This window comes from Schistocerca americana, chromosome 1 (genome assembly GCF_021461395.2).
Source record: "Schistocerca americana isolate TAMUIC-IGC-003095 chromosome 1, iqSchAmer2.1, whole genome shotgun sequence".
Classification (NCBI taxonomy): domain Eukaryota; kingdom Metazoa; phylum Arthropoda; class Insecta; order Orthoptera; family Acrididae; genus Schistocerca; species Schistocerca americana.
In genome coordinates, this window is record NC_060119.1 from 237727305 (window position 1) to 237749128 (window position 21824).

The 21824-nt window shown below is 37.1% G+C and overlaps 1 protein-coding gene across 2 annotated transcripts in view; it reads right to left on the reverse strand.

The window, feature by feature from the left end:
- Positions 1-21824, reverse strand: part of LOC124623521 (spermatogenesis-associated protein 22) — a 119750-nt gene that overhangs the window by 25135 nt on the left and 72791 nt on the right. For both annotated transcript variants that reach the window (XM_047149043.1, XM_047149044.1), the window contains exons 3-5: positions 20038-20575; positions 17790-17898; positions 2062-2203 (exon numbers count right to left, since the gene is read on the reverse strand). In XM_047149043.1, the coding sequence (XP_047004999.1) occupies positions 2062-2203; positions 17790-17898; positions 20038-20575 (789 nt within the window). The remainder of the gene's footprint in view (positions 1-2061; positions 2204-17789; positions 17899-20037; positions 20576-21824) is intronic.

The following is a 21824-nucleotide window of genomic DNA, read 5'->3' on the forward strand; positions in this document are numbered from 1 at the left end:
AAATGAATGTCACCACTAAACTTAACAATTGTTTTCGAGCTAGTTTTGATTAATTTTATTTTGAGCACTGCCAGAGACGTGTGAAAATTTGGTTTTTGGTATTCATGTATTTATTTTATACTAACTGAAAAAGACCCTCTTCACATGGTTTTTATTTTCATTTGTTTCCTGCAAACACCTCCAGATCACTCAATAACACTGAGAACACAGTAAAAATGAATATCCAAAAAATCATAAAAATTAGTATGTCACACTAAAAAGTACTTTCCAATGTTTGAAATGAAATGGCGAATCATGATGATGCCCTGTTCTCTATGTTGTTAGTAGTACGTGCTAATTGTCGCATTGGACATTTTATTTGTGTTAAAGAAGAGATGGACATGTCGATCCCTTCGTGTCCCTGTCACAGTCTATATGGGATGTTTTGCTGGATGAAACCATGTCCTATAGTTCATAAATTGAGACGATGGACTCGTCATAGGTGCAGGATGACTACAGCTGAAAAAGGGTCATCTTTAACTTCCGCCCATCCATTTTTAAACCATGTGAACCATTCATAACAGCAAGTACAGCTTAAGCACTCATCACCGTAGGCTTCCTGCATCATTTGGTGTGTGTCTGCAAAGGTTCTCTTGAGTTTCATGCAGAATTTGGTGCAGACACATTGCTCCTCTAACTCTGCCATCTCAAAATTTACAAACTGTGCAACACAGCATGCTACTCAATACAGCACTGAACAGTAACTACCAAACAGACAACAATGCAACTTCTGGCAGTTACATTAAACACAGGCACGTGCAGGGATGCCAACCGCATTTCGCTCCAACACACCACTGGTGCAAAATTGCAAATGCATAGCTTGGCCATTTTGTGTACTGAAAACTGACCCACACAAAAACTGTTACTTTAAAGGGAATAGTTTGCATCACTCTAGCCAAAAGAGAGCTGTGCTTAACACTGTGATACATACAGCTAAAAGTACGTTCCAAGAAACATTTTGATGTGATGCTTCCAATCTGTGCAGCAATATCACATGAAATTGATAACATATTCAGCTGATTAAATGAACTGAAGAGATTCTGCATCCTGTGAAGTATAGTCATGGCCTCAGAGTGCCATGTATTTAGAAAATTTCATATGAGTGTGGTAGGAGCTATGTGTGACAGCCTATGCAATTTCCCAACATTGTACTGAAACACAACATTCTGGCCCGAGATGATGCAACTGGCAGTCGTGTGTGCATGAGGTGTGTGCTTGCTTGCTTGTGTGTGTGTGTGTGTGTGTGTGTGTGTGTGTGTGTGTGTGTGTGTTTGTGTGTTTTACTGTGCCTGTCTGCAACTTGAAGTGTCTTCTTTACAATAAGTAGCAATCTGTCTTTCTTACACTGGTGATATTGCTACATGGAGTTTCCATTGTTTGTACTGAAACACAGCAGTATATTTCTAATACAATCATTTGTAACTGAACACAGATTATGAATATGCACAAGATTTTGTCAGAGCGCACACATCAAAATTACTGGGACTCAAGACATCAAAGCGGATGTGTCAACAGTTGTAACACATGTAAGGGTTGCCACTCAGTGACATGTGGATGCAGGAATTTGATCCCAAGATATTACAAAGTGAAATATCTCATATTACACACCATATTTGGACCCATATTGCTGTGAATAGCCTGTTCACATTCAAGCCAATATAATCTATGGTTGCAGGGGCCAACACTACATCATCTTTACTTTGTGGAATTCTGCCACTTTTTTGACAATCAGTACATTTCCTGGCAAAGACATGGATGATGCTATTGAAATTCCATCATTTTATACACATTTAACACGGCTAGTTCACTGAGAAAATTTTAAACGTCAATACAGTTCAATGTTCAATCTGTTGCCTTGGTTATTGTGTCAATGTCTCTCACTGACAGGACCAGTTTTACATCCGACAATGTCATGCTCACTCGTCATATTCTGTGAACTGAGGTGATAGCAGTGCCTTCCTTCCAGTACAAAAGCTGTCTCTAATTCAGTCGCTTACCATATTACGTTGCCTCATAGCTTACCTTATGTAGTCACCTGTCTGTAAGGATGGCAGCCTACGGTCAATTTCATAGAAGATACACTGCAAGATAGGCCCTGTTGGCTCCCGAAGCATAAGGACTTTCTGAGGGTACTTCATCCCTGGCTGAACAGAAACTAATGAACCTGTAAAGATAAATAAGACATAACAAAATAAATTCTTACTGAGAAAAATTATTCTTCATATACATGTGTTGCTGCGGGTTCCACTTACAAAAAAAAAACTAAACAACAGAGCTGTAAAAAGTATGTACAAGTTCAAAAAGTATATGTAAAATAACACAATACTACATTAAACAATGGAAACTCCAGGAATATCAACAATGCAGGAAAACACAGATTGCTACTTACCGTAAAGAAGAGATGTTAAATTGCAGAAATGCACAATTAAAAGACAGTTACACAAAGCTCTCGCCACAGCCTTCTCCAGCAAAAGAGAAACGCACATACCATTCATACACTCAAGCACACCTGATTGCTAACTCCTCGATCTGGCCCAAGATGCTGGATTTGGAGATCGTGTGTGCATGAGATGTGCTTGCTTGTATGTATGAATGGTGTGTGTTTCCCTTTTGCTGATGAAGGCTATGGCCGAAAGTTATATGTATATATCTTTTAAATGTACCTATCTGCAACTTAATGTATCTTCTTTATATTACCACATCAGTATGTTTAATCACTTTCAAATAGTTCTGGGTCATAAATAAATAAAGAATGATAAGCAACTGTAGGTACACAAATGCCATCAACAGGAAATATCTTCAGTTTCACAAAGCAGTTAAATAAGATAAGGACTTGTGTGGCAAATACATCACAGCAAGTGCCTGACTATTTGTCAGTTTATACATATGAATTAAAAATCTCTAAAGTGCACATCCTCGAATTCTAAGCACTTAAAGCATACAATAAATGTCTCAAATCATTAATATTTTGAATAACTTGGTGTTCATATCGACAGCTAAACTGATGTAGATTTAATTGTTATGCAAGTGACTAGCAGAGGAAGGAAAATCAAGGCAGTATTATGTTACACTACAGATATCCATCCATCTATCAGAACTTGAATCTGTTGACAACAAATACAGTGTGGAGCAGAGGAAATGGTACTAGTATTTGGCAACAAGTCAGGATATTGATCTTGAACGACCATTGGCAAACAGCTCAGACAATGCAGTTTCAGTCGCTATGCTCGACAATGCAGGAAAACACAGATTGCTACTTACCGTAAAGAAGATACATTAAATTGCAGAAACACACAATTAAAAGACAGTTACATAAAGCTTTTGGCCACAGCCTTCTCCAGCAAAAGAGAAACACACATACCATTCATACACTCAAGCAAGCACACATGATCGCCAACTCCAGCATATGGCCCAAGATGCTGGTTGAACAGAGAGATCCATGTGTTCGTGGTCGAGCAGTTCTTTAGAAACAATGATTCTGTAGCCATGGTTCAATGTCTTTTCTGTTGAAAGTTTAATGTTGGGTGTGAAGATGCAGTCAAAGATCAAAACACTACACTCCAATGGGTTGCAGTATTTAGAAGTACTCGATTTGTGATGGAGAAGAAACCACTTGGTCTTTCCCGTTCAGTTCAAACTCCAGAAAATGTAAATAGATCAAGAATGGCATTTCTTATAAGCCCGAAAGGATCCAATAGGCGACAGGCAGATTTCACTAGTGCAAAACAATGATTATCCAGTAGCTAAGTGAAATGGATTTTGTGTAGTACAAAGAATTTTGCAGTGTAATGGACACTGTTCTTATGGAAGATGCAGATTCCCAGTACTCATGAGTGATGAAGCCCTTTTTCATCTGTATGGTTATGTTAATGCACGAACTGTTGGTACTGACCGTTGGAGAACCAACTTGAACTTCACTAAAAACCTCTTCACAGATCAAAAGTAACAGTGTGATGTGGTATCTTCACAATAGGGAGTGTTGGACACCTTACTTATTTTGAAGAGGGAGGAACTGCAGTTGCTGTGTCATCAGTGCGCTATGTCAAAATGTTAAACAACCTTCTTCACTCACAACTTGAAAGGCATTGAGTGAACCTGGGAGAAATTTTGCCAAAAACAGGATCGTGCCACAGCACACAAGGCAAGAGCATCCATGGAAGTGGTTCGAGAAATGTTCCCAGGATATGTCATTTTATATACGGTGGTGTTCCTGGGCCTCCATGTTCACCAGATCTATTGATCTGTGACTTCTTCTTGTGAGGCTGCTTGAAATCATGAGTGTACATAAACAAGCCCCATACAATCGATGACCTCAAGATTTCCATTCATCAGGACATTGAAGCTGTGCCTAATCAAATGTTGGAGAGAGCCATTCATTAACTTTCAGGAGAGGATTTAAATTTGTATCCGTCAAGGACATCAATTAAGATTTTAAAAAAATAAAACTAGTTTCCATTACTGAGTAGTGAAAAACACGTGTTTCCTCTGCTCCATCCCGTATTTTATAGCAGTTCCTGTAGCACAGTTGTTTAATCCTTGTAGTCATCACAAAAATGCGAAGTGTCTATTGAATGATGAAAACCAACATTTTCCTTACAACAGGCACATCAGATAAAAAAAATTGATGCAGTCAAGCACTTCATAGTAATTACCAGTTTATTTAAACTGAATTAGGATGGAGTAAGAAATGGTCGTGACTGTTAATCTGCACAGCTGTGTAGCAGGCATACTTGACCACATTCATAAGACATGGTGATGCAAACTTATAATGCACAAATGACAGAAGTTTAACAATACTGTTCCGCTGATAAACCTTAAGTGACTAAGACCTATCAGAAATTATATTGTCCAACAGTTTTCTGAAAAATGCTTTCCACTGATGAAAAATTTCTTTATAAAGAGGCTGAATCACACTGATGGTTCTGGTTGAAATCCAGACTATATTAACAGTCTTTTTGCCATCCTCCTAAAGACAGAGGTGTAGAAGTGTATTTATATTAAGGCCAAGAGTCCAACAAAAGCAAGGACCTGTTTTCTGCAACTGGTAAGATGTTTCAGATATAAAATTGAAAATTATTCTCTCCTGTTTTTCCAAATTTTGCTATGCTCATTATAAGATTTTTGGAACTAAACAATCCTTAAAAAAAAATAAAAAAAATAAAAAAGTAAGTGCTCCTAATTTGCCTTGAGCCTCCTGAAGATAACTGTAAAGCTGAGGAAACAGTAATTCACTGATACTTGTCACTGGCATTGTTGTATAAGAATGTGTCATAGCATTCATCAATTCCATAAGCAACTCCTGTCTTTTTTTCATTCGAAATAATAAAGAGCAATTTGCATGCAGTTCTTGCATGAATCTGAATGATTACTTATTCACAGCACTTTAGGGGATAACCATAAACTTCATCTTCACATCAGCTACGAATTTCTCTATATTAATGATATCTCCTCTACATGTTTAGTTGAAGTAACCTTCGTAATTACAAGACTTCCTTTTCCGTATAATTTCCTGGATCTGTTTAACCAGGTCAAAGAACTATGGAAATCAGTAATGTTTATCTCACTTGCAAATCAGTGTGCCTCGTCTCATAGATCTCCCTCAATGAAGGTGCACTGACTTCCACGAGCAATTCTAAGACTTTTGGATAGTTTTTCTTTCACATTTTTGAGAGTTTCACGTAGAAACATTTTTTATACTTCATGTAAATCTTTTTCCTATTTATATAATTCACATCCAGATTTTAGTAAACGAAACTGGCTTTGCACATTGCTTTTACTTCAAGCATTTTGTCTCTCCTTCATTTAACCAAAAAATTTACAGCCTTTTTTTGTCACTGAAAGCTATTATTGTACATGTCTTCTTCTATTACTGTACATGTCTTTCTTCTAGGAATGTATTGCAGTTTTGTTCTTTATTGTTTGAACCACAGTTCATGGAATTGTAAGATTTATTTTCTGGTTCTTTTGTTTCCACAATCTCTAACGAAATGTCGACATCAGTCAAATGAAAGTCAAAGAAATTGGCTGATAAGTAACACATATGTAGGTCTTCAGGAGAAGTAGGTGAGTTTGACTGTATACAACGTTCCTCATATATTATCTTTGTAAGATTGAAAACATTAACTGTATTCCACATTACTATGAAACTCTGGAACTTGTACAAAGACAATTAATTAAGTTTTATCTTCACTGTCAACACTTAGCGGTACTGCAAAGGCAAATGCTAAATATTATGGATATTGAATGAGTTCCATATCCGAGCAAAGAATAACTGTCAACAATTCTGTCAGAGAAACTATCAACAGAAACCAAAATTTGCTTTGCAAATTATGATCATATTGTACTGTGTTTACAAATTTTCTATCTGCCAAAGATTCATGCCTGCCACAACAACTATGGTATGGGTGTACATTTCTCCAGCCGCCTGGCGAGCTACAAATTTGACAATTTTCAACATTTGTTTAAAATACTTGCAGTGTGTCTGGCAGCTAAAATTCTGCCATTGTGTTTATTTCAATGTATTCTTCCTTTGTAAAATATTTCAGACCAAGTTTCGACATCGTATTAGACTGTTCCCTTGTTACTTGAAAACCTGCATCCCTGTTGATAAAATTGTCTAGAATATTGATATGTATGGCCACTTTAAAAACACAATCCCAGAACGATGATGATGAGTATAAAACTTCAGTCTTTTTGTAAAACAAGTATGAGAAACACACTGCAGCACTGTTTACCATATGCTTACCTCAACCTATTTCTTATTTACCAAAAAGTAGAGATTGTCGCCCTGGGAAGTCCTCAGTCTCCCATGGTGGCCAAATACTTTATGGAAGACTTTGCGGAAAAAGTACTGCGGTCAACAAGTCTCTAACTTCCTGCTTCTGGAGGTATGTAAACAGTACATTTGTGGTGTTTCTACATGGAATAGAGACATTACCTATGTTTATTCAGCATTTGAACTCATTCCTGAATATTCAGTTCACCATGGAAATTGAAAATGATAGCATCTTACCATTCCTGGATGTCATGGTTACAAGAAAACCTGACAGTACACTGGGAGGGGCATAGTGTCTACCACAAGCCAACATGCAGAGAGATATTTGCAGGCCACAAGATGTCATCATCATGCTCTTGTCCTTATGCTCTCTTGTACGTAGAGCAGCACTTGTAGTCTCAGACAACGATAGTCTGTTGGGTGAGTTACACCATGTAAGAATGTTGCTCTAAGAGAACAGTTATTCTGATAAACAAATATGCAATGCATTCTGATCAAAGCGAGATCAATACAGGGGCATCCAGTTCAAGTGTTCATTTGTTTACTCACTTGAAGTGTTTGTTTATTCAATCTTGTCGCAGAACTGAGACAATATGTAGTTTAATTTATTTGTTATGGGTTTACTCTATCTTGTTGTGTAATAAAATCTCCATGGTGCCCTATTTCATAAAATTAACTTATCCAGACCAGCTAGTAAAAGCCAGATAACAATACTTCTGCTCTTGCTACTGGACTTCCTCCCCTGTGCAGTGTCTTCTGTGTTAGACACTGAAAGACAGCTGGACTCTTTCTCAATTTTACATACTGACCAACAATATTTCTTCTTTTGACACCAATCTATTTAAGCTTCTTTACACAATGAGCAAACTGTCATCAGATATGTATATTACAATCATATCACAAATGTTTGGATACAAATATATTGTACAGTGAAAATACATTTTGACAAGCCAGAATGATAGTTTATAAAACTTCTTTTGTTCTCGCTTATACAATGTCACTTTTGTTATGGCGAGCACCATTCTACCACGACTGTAACACACATCCAACCTGTGATATCTAAGAACAAGCAGCCCACAGCAGGCAGACATGCTAAACACATCATACCATCTTGAAGATAAGCATGTTCAGCAATCTAACTCATACATTAAAAGAGGTCTGTTCTGAAGACTTGATATTAAAAATTTAACATAACCAATTTTAAGCTCAAGAACAATAATTGTTATGTGCAGCCATCAATAACCTAACAGAATGAATGTAAAGTCGTATGGACCAAATGCCAATAAAAATACTATGTTCTAATTCTATCTCATTCTTATCCCTACACGTTAAATATTCTTGGAAATTCTACTGTTGAATATAGTGGGAAGTCCGCTTGTTCAGCACTGTGTGATACATCATCTACGAAAGATCTGTTTACAATTTTATGTGCTGTTTGAAAAGTGCATATTATTTATAATGGACTGTGATTTCTGGTAAGTTATATATATGAAATCTTTTTTTGCCTAGTTTCTTGCAACATGAACTTTAAATGTGCAAACAAATTCAAAAATTGCAGATTGTCCAATAAGAATGTTTTGTATAACAAGATGGGATGATAGACGAACAAACAGATGGGAGGTCAGACTGGAGTTTAGAATGCAAGTGACTATTATGAAACTGACATATAAATGGGTTGGGTATGTATCAAGATGAAATGATGGGAGATGGACAAAGAAGGTTATGTGTTGGGCTCTTTGTGATAAGAAAATACCTAGAAGACAGCCTCATAGAAGATCTGACATGAAAGAACTTATATGCAAAAATCTGAAGACTGTGTGTATAGAGAAGACTGGAAGATTCTTTTATCCAACAGCAGATGACAATTGGTTGATGATGATGATGGGACAGAATAGTCCATTTCATGCACAAATCTGTATCAGATTTTATACATGTGGGTACTGTAAAAGCCTACAACCTTCATTTGCATATCTCATCACAACGTAATGCCACCAAGAACTCCTGATGAGCCCTTTGTGGAAAGTGCCATTGATTCCTCCACTTTTACAAACTTTTTTACTAGGTGAGGTACATCAAAACTAAGTCTTCTGAAATTTTTGTCACTTTTCTTTCAGTCTCATGCACATGGCAGGCATTATTTATTGTGGAATCCAAAAGCCACATCAGTACTGAAGGCAATACAATACTGGTTGACGCCCTGGTTCCACCCCTGTTTTTATTGTACATATGAATTGCTGCTGGGTTGGGACATTTGTGTGTTTTTCATTCTGGGAACGAAATATTTTTATGAACTTGAGTGGTTTTTCCCCTAGCAAATCCGAGACAACAATGTCCACAGTACTGTCTATCCATTTTACAATTAAAATACCACCTCTTCTTCTTTTATGGTTCTTCAAAATATTTCAGTTTTACCGAACATCGCATAAAATTCTGAAAAACAGCAAACAGTCTCTAGATGTAAACAGTTGCTTCGTAAGTACAAGATAATAGTTACTGAACTATGCTGATGGGAAAGATAATGTAACACAATGTTATCTATACAGTTTGTACTGTACTGTACTGTACTGTACTGCCACACAATGGCATCTTCACTGACCTGTGACCCCACGTTCCGTCGGACATGTCTGATAGACGCTACTCAAATATATACATTTCTGTAAGAGCGCGGTGGCTGCTTGACATTTGTTTCAGTGTGGACGCACTAATATCATCCAAACTCCTATGGCAGTCAATAATTTGCAAGTAGGAGGTTAATAGGTGACAGACATTGCATTTCAGTGTGTGGTAAGTTCGAAATTTGAGTCAGTCAGGAGCCACATTCTGATGGCAGAAGCAGTCTTGGCAATCAGTCATGAGAAGCAGTAAGCCTGGGTTCGAGTCCTGGTCAGGCACAAATTTTCAACTTTTGCTATTGCATTACCACAATGCCTTGTGCAGCTGAAAGTCACAAAATGCCATCCATCCCTTCCTTCCCTTTCTTTCCCCATTATTGGTTTCATATAAATGTATGCACCAGCCATGTCATCATAAGTTGTATCTACTCTGTTGGACATGTCCAATACAACAGACAACAATTCAAATATATATATTACTACAATGATGTTTGTACAAAGCAAGGATCTATGTAAATATGACTGTGAGGTATGTTTTCACTGTTTTGTTGCACAGAAATTTGTACTATTGGCTTTGGATTATATTGATGTAAGTTTATTTTATGTTGTTTTACAGTTGTCATTTCCTTAAGAATGTGAACACTATAATGACAAAGTGTTTTATTTATTCTCTTGATTTAAACACCGCATGTTTCTATCCTGTTACGTACTTCTAACAACTTTCACATAATTATTCTTTTTAATGTTTCTGTGTTCCAACATATTTTTGAGTTGTGACCTTCTACAATTTCCAGATATGAAGATGACCATTTAAGTGGTCAAAACAAGTAATTATTGTTTTCTAACTGTGATCATTGCCAAATACAGGTTTTAATAAAATCTAAAACATTCAAGTTGACAGATCACTGTCTTCATTCTGATTATGTCAGATAGTTAAAATAAATTTTATTTCCAACTGCAATATGAATGTAACGTGAAAACTATGGACAGTTGTGAAAAGTGCCCTCTAAGTGTACATTCACTTGTTGTGTTCATGTGTCCTAAGAACACAAATTTGTCAATGGTGTCATTAATCTTTGCTACTTTCCTATCAGCACACTCTTCTTCCAAATAGGCCCAGTGGTATGAGTGACTGCCACCTCCACCGATAGTTGTCACCAGATGCAGATATGGAGGGGTATGTGGTCGGCACATTGTTCTCCTGGCCGTTGCCAGCTTTCATGACTAGAACCACTGCTTCTCAGTCAAGTTGCTCATCGATTGGCCTCACAAGGACTGAGTGCACCCTATTTGCCAACAGTGCTCAGCAAGCATGGACAGTCACCTATCCGAGTGCTAGCCAAGACTGACACTGCTTAACTCTTGTGATCTGACACGAAACGGTGTTACCACTGTAACAACAACAAAGGCTATCAGCATGCTAATTGACCATTATTTTGATCTTACTTTAATCTTACATCTGGCCCACTATAACACTTGCTCTGTTCAGTTCCTCCATCGTTCACTGGAGTTCTTCTGTACCAAAACCAACCAAAAAGCTGTTATCTCCAAATCATAGGTGGTTCGCATAATCCATTTATGCCTATTCCTTCTTCATCCCAATTTAATTGTTAAATTATGTTATCCTTGGTTGCACAAAATAGTTTCGGTGGAATGGATTCACCTTGTATAATTTATTTCTCAAGTTTAAAGTTTTCACTCTCTTGATATAATAAAATGGAACCAGTAACCTCCTTGTATAAATTCTTGAACAAACTGAAGTAGGTTGATTCTATTCCTTGGTTCTCAAATGCTGCCAGCATAGATTTTATTGCAGCAGAATCAAGCACTTATCATAGTCCAGGTATGGGGTTTCATAAAAAAGTAATAAGAATTTTTTAATTTTGCGGGCATTATAAATCTGCTTATCAATTTTTTTTATCTTATTGGTACACATGTATAAATTTAGTTTATTGTTGGCAGTCAAAAAGGTTATACATGTGAAATTACTGTGAATAAGACAAGAGGTTGTGAATGGTACAAATGTTTCAAAGAAAATCGAGAAGATGCTGAAGACGACAACCACCCTGGATGCACTAGCACATCAGTTACTGACGACACTGTGAAAGAAGTAGAGAAATGGTTCTGGAAAATCAGAGATGTTGCTCACAATGTCAGCACATCCTCTGACTCATGCCAAGCAATTTTTTCAGATGTTTTGAGCATGAAACATTCAGCAGCAAAGTTTGTTCCAAAACTCTTGTATATCGACCAAAAACGACATTGTGTAGACGTCACTCGTGAATTGCTGTAAGAAGCCGACAACAATCCAGAACTTATAAATGAGCTTAAACAACTGACAAAATGTGTGTACAGGTGTGACGTCGAGACCAAGGCAAACTGCCTGATGAGCCAAGGCTGAAAAAAATTCGACAGTTTCGATCATATGTGAAGGTTCTTTACACTGTTTACTTCGATTACAATGGCATAGTGCATCATGAGTTCCTGCCTTATGGTCTTACAGTCAATAAGGAATAGTACCTGGAAGTTATGTGCTATTTGTGTTGAGCAGACATAAGACAACAACCAGAAATTGCATCGTGATAATGCTCTTGCTCACACATCAATGATTGTTCGTGCTTTTTTGCCAAAAAGCAAAACCATTATGTTGCCTTAGCCATTGTGTTCACCAGACATGATCCCATGACTGCTTTTTATTCCTGAGGCTGAAGGAACTATGAAAGAATGTTGTTACGGCACCACTGATGAGATAAAAACAAAATTGCGGCAGGAGCTGAACACCGTAACAAAAAGTGAGTTCCAGAAGTACTTCCGATATTGGACAAAACGCTGGCTCAAGTGTACTATACCTGAGGGGGATTACTTTGAAGGGTATACAGCTGGTATCAATGCATAAATGAAGATTCTTTAAGAAAAACAAAACTTCTTGCTACTTTTCGGTGGTGGTGGTTGGTGTTTAACGTCCCGTCGACAACGAGGTCATTGGAGACGGGCTACTTTTTGATCAAACCTCATATTCCATACAAAGTTGTAACTGGTATTCGTTGCATCTTTCAGTAATCTGTGGGTACTATAGATGGCTCACTGAGCTACAATCACTTCTCAAAGCAGCTTGTTCTTTCCACTGGTAAATTTCTGAAGTTCTTCTAGTTGTTCAGAAAGAATTTTTGTAAAAGTCTTGTTTACCACTGGTAAAACCCAAATGAATCAGTTGTTCACATATTCTCTGCTTCTTTTCTTGTGGATTACAATCACAGCTTTGTTCCAACTATCTAGTATTGTCTGCTTACACAAACATTCTGTGAATAATTGCACAAGTTTTGCTTTCACCACCTGCCTCCCTGCTTAAATCATTTCTACTGCTACTCTATCCTTCCAGAGCTCTTTTTCTTCCAGTGCACAAAATTGCTTTCCCTTCTTTTTCTGGCAGTACTTTAGAAATGCAACCATTCTTCCACTCTATTATCTGAATGTTCATTTCCTTAGGTGCAACTAAATAGATTTTTGAAGAAATATTTGAGTACTTTTAGTATGAATTAACTATTCTCTCCTGACTTGTGGTGTTGATTAATGTGACAAGTGCACTAACAAGGGAACCTCCCCATCGCACCCCCCTAAGATTTAGTTATAAGTTAGCACAGTGGATAGGCCTTGAAAAACTGAACACAGATCAATCGAGAAAACAGGAAGAAGTTGTGTGGAACTATGAAAAAAAATAAACAAAATATACAAACTGAGTGGTCCAGGTGCAACATATGCAACATCAAGCAATGTGAGCTCAGGGGTGCCGTGGTCCCATGGTTAGCGTGAGCAGCTGCAGAATGAGAGGTCCTAGATTCAAGGCTTCCCTCGAGTGAAAAGTTTTAATTTTTTATTTTCAGACAATTATCAAAGTTCAGGCACTCACACATAATCAACTTTGCTCTCCAAAATTCCAGGATATGTTTACATTTGCTTGGACATATGCAGGATTTGTCGATCTACACACGGAAAGATTTGAAAACGTTAAAAACATATGTTTTGACAGAGCACAGGGAAAACTGTGCGACTGTGAAACTGTTGCATTCATTTGTTGCAGTTTATGTGACAAACTCTTACGTTTTCATCACTTTTTTGGGAGTGATTATCAAATCCACAAGAAAACCTAAATCGGGAAAGGTAGAAGAAACTTTTTACCCATTCGCCAAGTGTACAAGTTAGGTGGGTCGACAACATATTCCTGTCATGTGACGCAAATGACGTCACCAGTGTCTTATAGAATATATCAGACGTGTTTTCCTGTGGAGGAGTCGGTTGAGCTATGACCTTGCGATCAAATGTTTTCGGTTCCCATTGGAGAGGCACTTACCTTCGTCTACTAATCGCACGGTTTTGCGATGCGGTCGCAAAACACAGACACTAAACTTATTACAGTGAACAGAGACATTAATGAACGAACGGACAGATCATAACTTTGTGAAGATAATGAAAGTAAACTTTTCACTCGAGGGAAGACTTGAACCTAGGACCTCTCGTTCCGCAGCTGCTCACTCTAACCATGGGATCACGGTGCTCCTGAGCGCAATTTATCCTTGATGTTGCCTATCTTGCACGTGGACTACTCAGTTTGTATATTTTGCTTATTTTTTTCATAGTTCCACACAACTTCTTCCTGTTTTCTCGATTGATCTGTGTTCAGTTTTTCAAGGCCTATCCACTGTGCCAACTTATAACTAAATCTGAGGGGGGTGCGATGGGGAGGTTCCCTTGTAAGAATGGTTAATACAGCAAAGACATTACAAAAGTCTTCATGAGTACCTTTACAATGGTCTCCCAGTCATCAGGTCCATCTGACATCCTGACATGTGATATGATGTCTACACACCCAAATGCCTGTTCCATTTTTTCATATTGTCTATGTTATAGTCTTATTATTATACTTTTTGGATTGTCTCATAAATGTTTCTGAATACTTTTATGTAATTCAGTTAATTCTGTCTGAAATATAAGTTTACTATTCCCACCAGTGGACATTTGTATGGACACAGATGAGCTATTATAGGACTTGTGGCAAAGCAGTGCAGAAAGCTATAACAGACAGCAAGTGTGTAGTACAATATGTAATTAAATATTAAAGGGAATTTTTGTTTTTCTCGAAGAATCTTGATTTATTTTTCGACGCCAACTTTGTCCCATTCAAAGTAGCCTCCTCAGATATAATACATTTGTGCCAGCACTTTTTCCTATCTTTGAAGCACTTTTGGAAGTCACTTTTCATTATGGTGTTCAGCTTCTTCAACGATTCTGTTTTTATCTCATTAATGGTGGCAAAATGACATCCTTTCATTGTTCTCTTTAGCCTTAGGAACAGAAAGTAGACACAGGGGGGACATGTCTGGTGAGTACAGTGGCTGAAGCAACATAACGATTTTGTTTTTTGCCAAAAAAAATCATGACTTGGCTCTTCAGGCAGTTTCTATTGGGCCTTGGTTTCAACATCATACCCATATACTTATGTTTCGTCATCTGTTATAGCCTTCTTTAGAAGTTCTGGATCATTATCAACTTCATTCAGCACTTCCTTGTGTGATAAATACATTAAATAATTTCTGGTCCAAATTGAACAATTTCGGAACAAACTTCACTGCTACATGTTTCATGACTAAAACATCCAAAAAAAATTGCCTGGCATGAGCTTAAGGACACACGATCATCAGCAACTTCTCTGATTGTGATTTGGCAATTTTCCAGAACCATTTTCTTAACTTCATGCACGTTGTCATCAGTAATTGATGTGCTAGGGCATCCAAGATGGTTACCGTCTCCAATGGCATCTTGAACCCCCTTGAAACGTTTATACCACAACTAAACATTTGTCTCACTCTCAGTTGGTTCACTGTAAGCCACAGTCAACATTTCAAATACAGTGTTACACTTTATGCAATTTTTCAAGCAAAATTTAATCCAAATTCTTTGATCCATCTTTCTTGAACGTAAAAATCTGCCAAGCTCTTGGAAAGGCATATAACTTTTTGACTGCCAACAATAAAGTAAATAATCAAAACAGTTGGGAATGTAAACATGCATCAGGAACAGGTTTAGCAACAGGATATAAAAAGTTTAAAATCAGATGTATGAAGCACACGGAATTAAAAAATTGCCTTCATTTTTTGATCACACCTCATGTGGGCAGACCTGCTGCCCCAGGTGTTTACTTGTCAGCAGTCAGTTTTTTACTGAGATCGACTAACAAGGACATGGCTTCCACATCACACCAAGCTCTTGATTCTACATGTTACTTGTTCTCATCAATCATGTTGGCTGCATTTTTGCAACTACCTACGCAGTGTCCACACTCTCTGCTTGCCATAGGTCATAGGTCTTTATATGCAGAAATAAAATTTTTTCAACAATTGCCCAATAGCATAACGTGCCTGACAGATGGCAGAGCAAACTTTAAACCTAAGCTGTAATAATTTTTCCTGGACAACTCATTCTATTCCATGGATGACTTTCATTTAAAAACTGGTAGACTGAAAAAATAAAATAAATAAAACACACAGCTGAGTCAGACTAAAAAAATAATGTGTTGATTGACGTTAACACGAATCATGTTACATATCCTGTAAGTCGTTCCATGTCATTTCAATAGAAGGATCATTCAAATGATATATGCAACATGTAACTAACTAGTTAACTTCAGTGGTAGACCCTCTGCCCAGGAATAACACACCCTCTCCAATTCTGTGACAGTGGTCATGGCAGAAAACAGGCCATTTTCAGCCCTATGTGACCTTTGAAGCAGAGGGATTTAGTACACCTGCCAATGGACACGCATATGGACACAGGTAAGCTGTCAGTGGTCTCATGGCAGAGTAGTATACAAATATGGCACACGCAGAGTGTTATCTGGGCAGACTCCCTGACACAGGTATTTATTTGCAGTCAGTGATAGTCAGTCAGTTCTTACACTGAGATAAACTAAAAGGGATCTGGCTTAGAAAGTGTGTTGTATTCTTGGTTTCAAGTTTGAGTTGCGTCAATCATTCGCACTAGTTGCGCTTGTGATTTCTCTGTGCCTACACAGAGTTCTTTCTCTCCACTCCCCATAGATTGACCCATATGGCAAGCTTTTTCTCTCACAGGGTTCAGCTTTCCAGTTTCCCAGTCGAGCACCTATCTTCAAGCTAGAATAGTGACATTTGTGCCAACAGGATGGTTTAGAGGCATTGTTACACCCATGCAGATACAAAAATAAGAAATATGTTTTAACTAATATTATACTGCAAACAAGTAGAGATGTTGCAAGGGCACCGAGGAGCAAACAAAACAAAGTTTCAGAGGACAGAAGACAGCTGATTCTTCCATTCCATGCGAACTAGTAATTATCTGTCTTTTATTATGATTTATTTTCTATTTTGTGTTTCACCTTGGATCAATCAAAAACATGTATATTAATGTTGAAATAAATTTATATAATGTAGAAACTTCTTTTTCTTTCCACTCACTTCAGTTTCAATGCTACAAAAGATGAGTATGGCATAATCAACTTAAGGTTGAAGTTCTTTTGTCTGTGTTTGCCTTAACAATACATATGTTATTGGCTGTGGTCCACCTTTAGCAAAACACAATTTTGTTTTTCATCCCAAACATGTTTCACTGCTGATGCTGCCAACTGCAATGAAACATGTTTGAGATAGAAAACAAAATTGTGTTTTGCTTAAGGCGGACCCCACCAAAAACATCTGAGCATGATGTGTATCAGTATATGAGACATAGCCCTGTTCCCCACTGAACAGTTCCTAGATTTTAACTAAAGTAGTAAGCTAAAAATGACAACATTTTCATTTTCAAATAAAATATAATTTATGTAATTCCAACTAACACTGACCTTCAGTATCAGGCTAGTACCTTGAATGTATTATAGTAATGCCCCACTTATTGTGTAAATCTGTTTTTGGAGATGTGTCATAAGTGTATCAATGGAATTATTCTCTAGCAAGCACTTGCAATGCAGGCATTGGCTTGAGAGCGAATGTTAACATTTGAAACTGGTCCCCACCAAGAAATTGTACACAAATCTGACAGAAACTGAAACAAATGAGTTAACAAATTTAAGCAAACATTGCTGAAGACTCTTTATTTGTGAAGACTTTAACGTTTATTTTCAACATCTGTCTCAGATGTTGATTCCCAGCTTATTTTTCGCAATAAAGTTCTCAACATGGGTAGGAGATTAATAGTTCTGTCAGTGAGTGACTTATATATAAAAGTGAAAATATTGCAGAACCACAGAGAGGTTATATTTAAATATGTGTTAAAAAGTGGGTCCAGTGGACCCCATTGAAAAATACTTAACCAAAAATGGATTCCTGTTTACTTACCAAAGACTTCAAATAACAAGTTTGCAAAGCTCAGTATTTTTTCCCATTTCACTATCTTGTCCACAGTGCCAGATAGAACTCGTAAACCTGCAGTAGATGATACAACTTCCTGTTCAGCAGAGAAAGAAAGAAAGCACGGGATAGCACATCACTCATTTGGACAGTAAAAAACATCGGTTTTGTACCACGAAATTTACAACTACAAGTAATGCTGCAATAAACTGACCCATAAATTCAAAGCTTTAACAAACTTGAAGCCTAATTAAAGAACTCAAAAATAACAAAGATCCTGGAGAGGATTCAATTATCACAGAAATGTGGGAAAGAGCCAGCAACTAAGTAACTTCAATCACTTTTGGGGGAAATTTGAGAAACAGAGAACAAGAAAAAAAGATGGACAAAAATAGAGGTATCTGTTTAGTGGCTGTTACATACAAAATCCTATCCAGGGCCCTTAAAAATTATTTAGGATAATTAGACCATCAGCTTGATGAATACCATGTAGTTTTTAAAATCAGCCAGTTCTGTGTAGAACAGATCATGAATTTCAAACCGATCATAAGGAACCATTGTACAAGAAGCAAGAATCTCGGTGTAACCTCTGTAGACTTCATGAAATACCACAACTTCATAGACAGAGGAACAGTCATACATGCTAGAAAAAGTCAGTACAGACAAAAAACTTTGGCAACAATTGAAGAAACATGGACAGAAACATTGTCCAGAATAAAACTATCTAGCCTTTGCAGATGATTTAGTAATATTTTCTGAAAACATTGATACAGCAACTGAGCAAATCATCCTTTTGAAAAAGACTGCAGAAAAGATTGGATTACGCGTTTCTTTTGAGACGACAGAATTCAAAATAAACATTAAACATCCTCTAAATTTCTTAAGCACAATATATGTTAGAATCAACAGAGTGAATAAATTTAATTTCTTGAGAAATAATAAAACCCACAGTCTAGATAAAAAAGAAAAAAAAACACAGTCCAGAAAATGGATATGGCTTATCAAATAATGAGGGACATTTACAATAAAAAATCACTCTTAATAAAAACAAAAATCCAATGCTACAACATTGTCATATAAGTGGAGAGACTTTATGCAGCAGAATGTTAAGTTCTTAATAAAATGGGAGAAACTGACCGAGTTGGAGAAAGAGGAAAGAAGATACTGCAGAAAATACTAAGTCCAAGAAAAGTTGGGAGTACATGGATGAAAAGAGGTACATAATGAAGAAATCTGCACTCAAACTGAAAACTGTCTGATGCCCTCAGGAAAAGAGGAACTTCATTTTATGGTCACTTGGTTCAGTGAACCCAGAAAGACTGACTGAAAGAAATATCTGACCATTTTGGCAAAAATTCCAAGATGCAAAACAGTTTGTTCAGGGGAGTGAAAAAGGACATGCAGAAATTAACATTACAAAAGCTCAAATTTTAACTGTCTTATCTTTGCAGATGATTTAGCAATATTTTCTGAATACATCGCTACTGCAACTGAGGAAATCAACCCGTTGAAAGACACAGTGGAAAAGTCTGGGTTACAAATTGCTTCTGAGAAGACAGAATTCAGAACAAATATAAAAATGCTCCATAATTCTTAAGCACAAGGCATGCTAGAATCATCAGTTGTATAATGTGCCAACCAAAGGTGTTACAAGATCAAATTTACTCAGCTATGTGTGTAAGTATGATAGGCATATCCATTCCTGTACATATTTGCTGTAACATAATACACTTTTACTGAAACTAATTGCACATGCCCTCATTACAATGGCCTAAACAAGATAATTGCAGTTAAGATACCTTACATGCAAACCCCCCCCCCCCCCCCAAATGGCATTAACTAGGAAGCTCATTAGATATATAGTATATACATACACAAAATAACCCATTTATAATGGTACAACAGTACTATAAAACATGTCTGTATGAACGTGGAATGATAACAAACTGTGATCCCTCAGATTTTCTCAGGGTGATTTATTAATGGTATGCTTTGGGTCGATACCTTGGCTGAACACCTGAAAGAACATCATTAATAAGAAACCATCTTTTTCTCAACAATAACTTCAGTAAATTTTGTTAAAAAAGTATTCCAATTTTGATAAATAGATACCAGCAGCTATTAAATGGAAAAAGGGCAAACAGAATAACACGAAATGAGACAGAAATAGTAAAAGCAAACTCATTAAGTGCGAAAAATTAACTTCTCAGCTGCAAAATAATAAATTTGTAGTTACCTGTGATATTTTATTTGAATCTGATATTTTATTTGAATCTACTGCGATAAATTTTGTTGGTACAGAGTTGATTTCAGGCTTCTTTAAGCCACTTATTCGAATCTGAGATGTACCAGGCATTTCTGTATGAAATTCCTTGGAAAGTGAGGCATTCAGATTTTTCCTTGATGAAGAATCAAAACTGTCTTTAAATGCACTTTGCACAGTTTTAGATACTGGCTTTGTGCCAATAACTTTGGTACTTCTTTCATAAGACTTGTTCATTGTTGCTGTTGCAGAGGCACTTGGCATTTTTATTGTTCTTAAGTCATCATCAGTTATAGATGTTGACAATTCATTTGAATTATACAGTGGTGAATATAACTGTGGACTAGATCTTGAAGCCACACTCAAAGGGTTGCCAAATCCCAATGCTAGTTCTCCATTTGAAACATAACCATAGTTAGGCTGTGGACGGTATGGGTATGGATGTGTGGAATGTTGCATCATACTGTGAGGAGATGCTGCAACAGCCGCTTCAGGAGCTTCCAGACCAAACCTGGTAAGAAAATGCAAACTAAGAAATACTTCATATCATGAAATATGTAATATAAAAGTACATTTACCACATAAAAATACTATATTTAAGTAAATGGTAGAAATGGGTGTTATAGGGGACAATATGTCAGCTACGACTAAATGTACACCTATCAAGCCATTATAATCTGTACTTTTGTAAAAGACAATCTACACACACAACCAATGGAGCTTGCCCCATTTTATTCACAATAAGAGATGTATACAGTATGCTCCTCCGAATCAGTGCAAACTATCTTAAGTCCATGTTCCAAAGCAAAGTTCAGCTGATGCCAGATCAAAGGTCTGCCTGTGACAAATTAACTCTACAATATAAATACTTCAGCCAACCCGATGGCACACTCACCACACACTCCATAGAAGACATTCCAGCTGAGTCAGACTGGGCCTGGGCCAGCTTATAAGATGGATTCTAGTGCGGTCTCATTAGAGGGCATTCATGATAACAATCACCCCCTGGGTAGCAGCAGTAACACAGCTGTTGACAGTAATGCTTTGCCAGCTTTTTGGTTTGCATAGTGACGATTGGGAGGTGCCACAACATCTCCTCCCCTTCTAAACAGTAAGAAAGCTTCAGAGGGAATTATGTGCAGTGTTAGATATCATTTTCCTTGTGGAGCTGGGTTTTGAAGGTGCAGATACATTATTCTACACGAGTGTTTAAGACCATGTGAAAAGGCATGGTTTGAATGTGTTGAGACCAGTTATGGGCACAAAACTTTTCAAAGTCACAGGAGGACAATAAAACAATTAGAAAGATTCATATGTTCAATGAACTAGAGAAAGAGGCAGTAGTGTCATATTTCAAAGAGAACTTGAAACTTTTAGCTCAGAATAGGAGAATGTTGAGGAATTATAGCTCAAGTTTAAAAGAATAGCTGACCATGCACTGGATAGATATGTACCTAGCTGAACAGTTTATGATGGGAGGGGTCCTCCATAGTATATAATCACTTAAATTTCTAAAGAAACAAAGACTACTGCATAATAGGTGTAAAAGAAAGCACAAGGCTACAGATGGTGAGATGCTGAATGAAATACATTCAGCTGTCAAGAAGACAAAGCATTAAGCCTTCAGCTCCTGTTGTAGCAGAAAATTATTGAAGTATCTTTCACAAAACCCAAAGAAATTCTGGTTGTATGCAAAGTCTGTCAGTGGTTCCAAAGTTACTATCCAGACACTCGTATGTATGGGTAGGCAGTAACAGTTA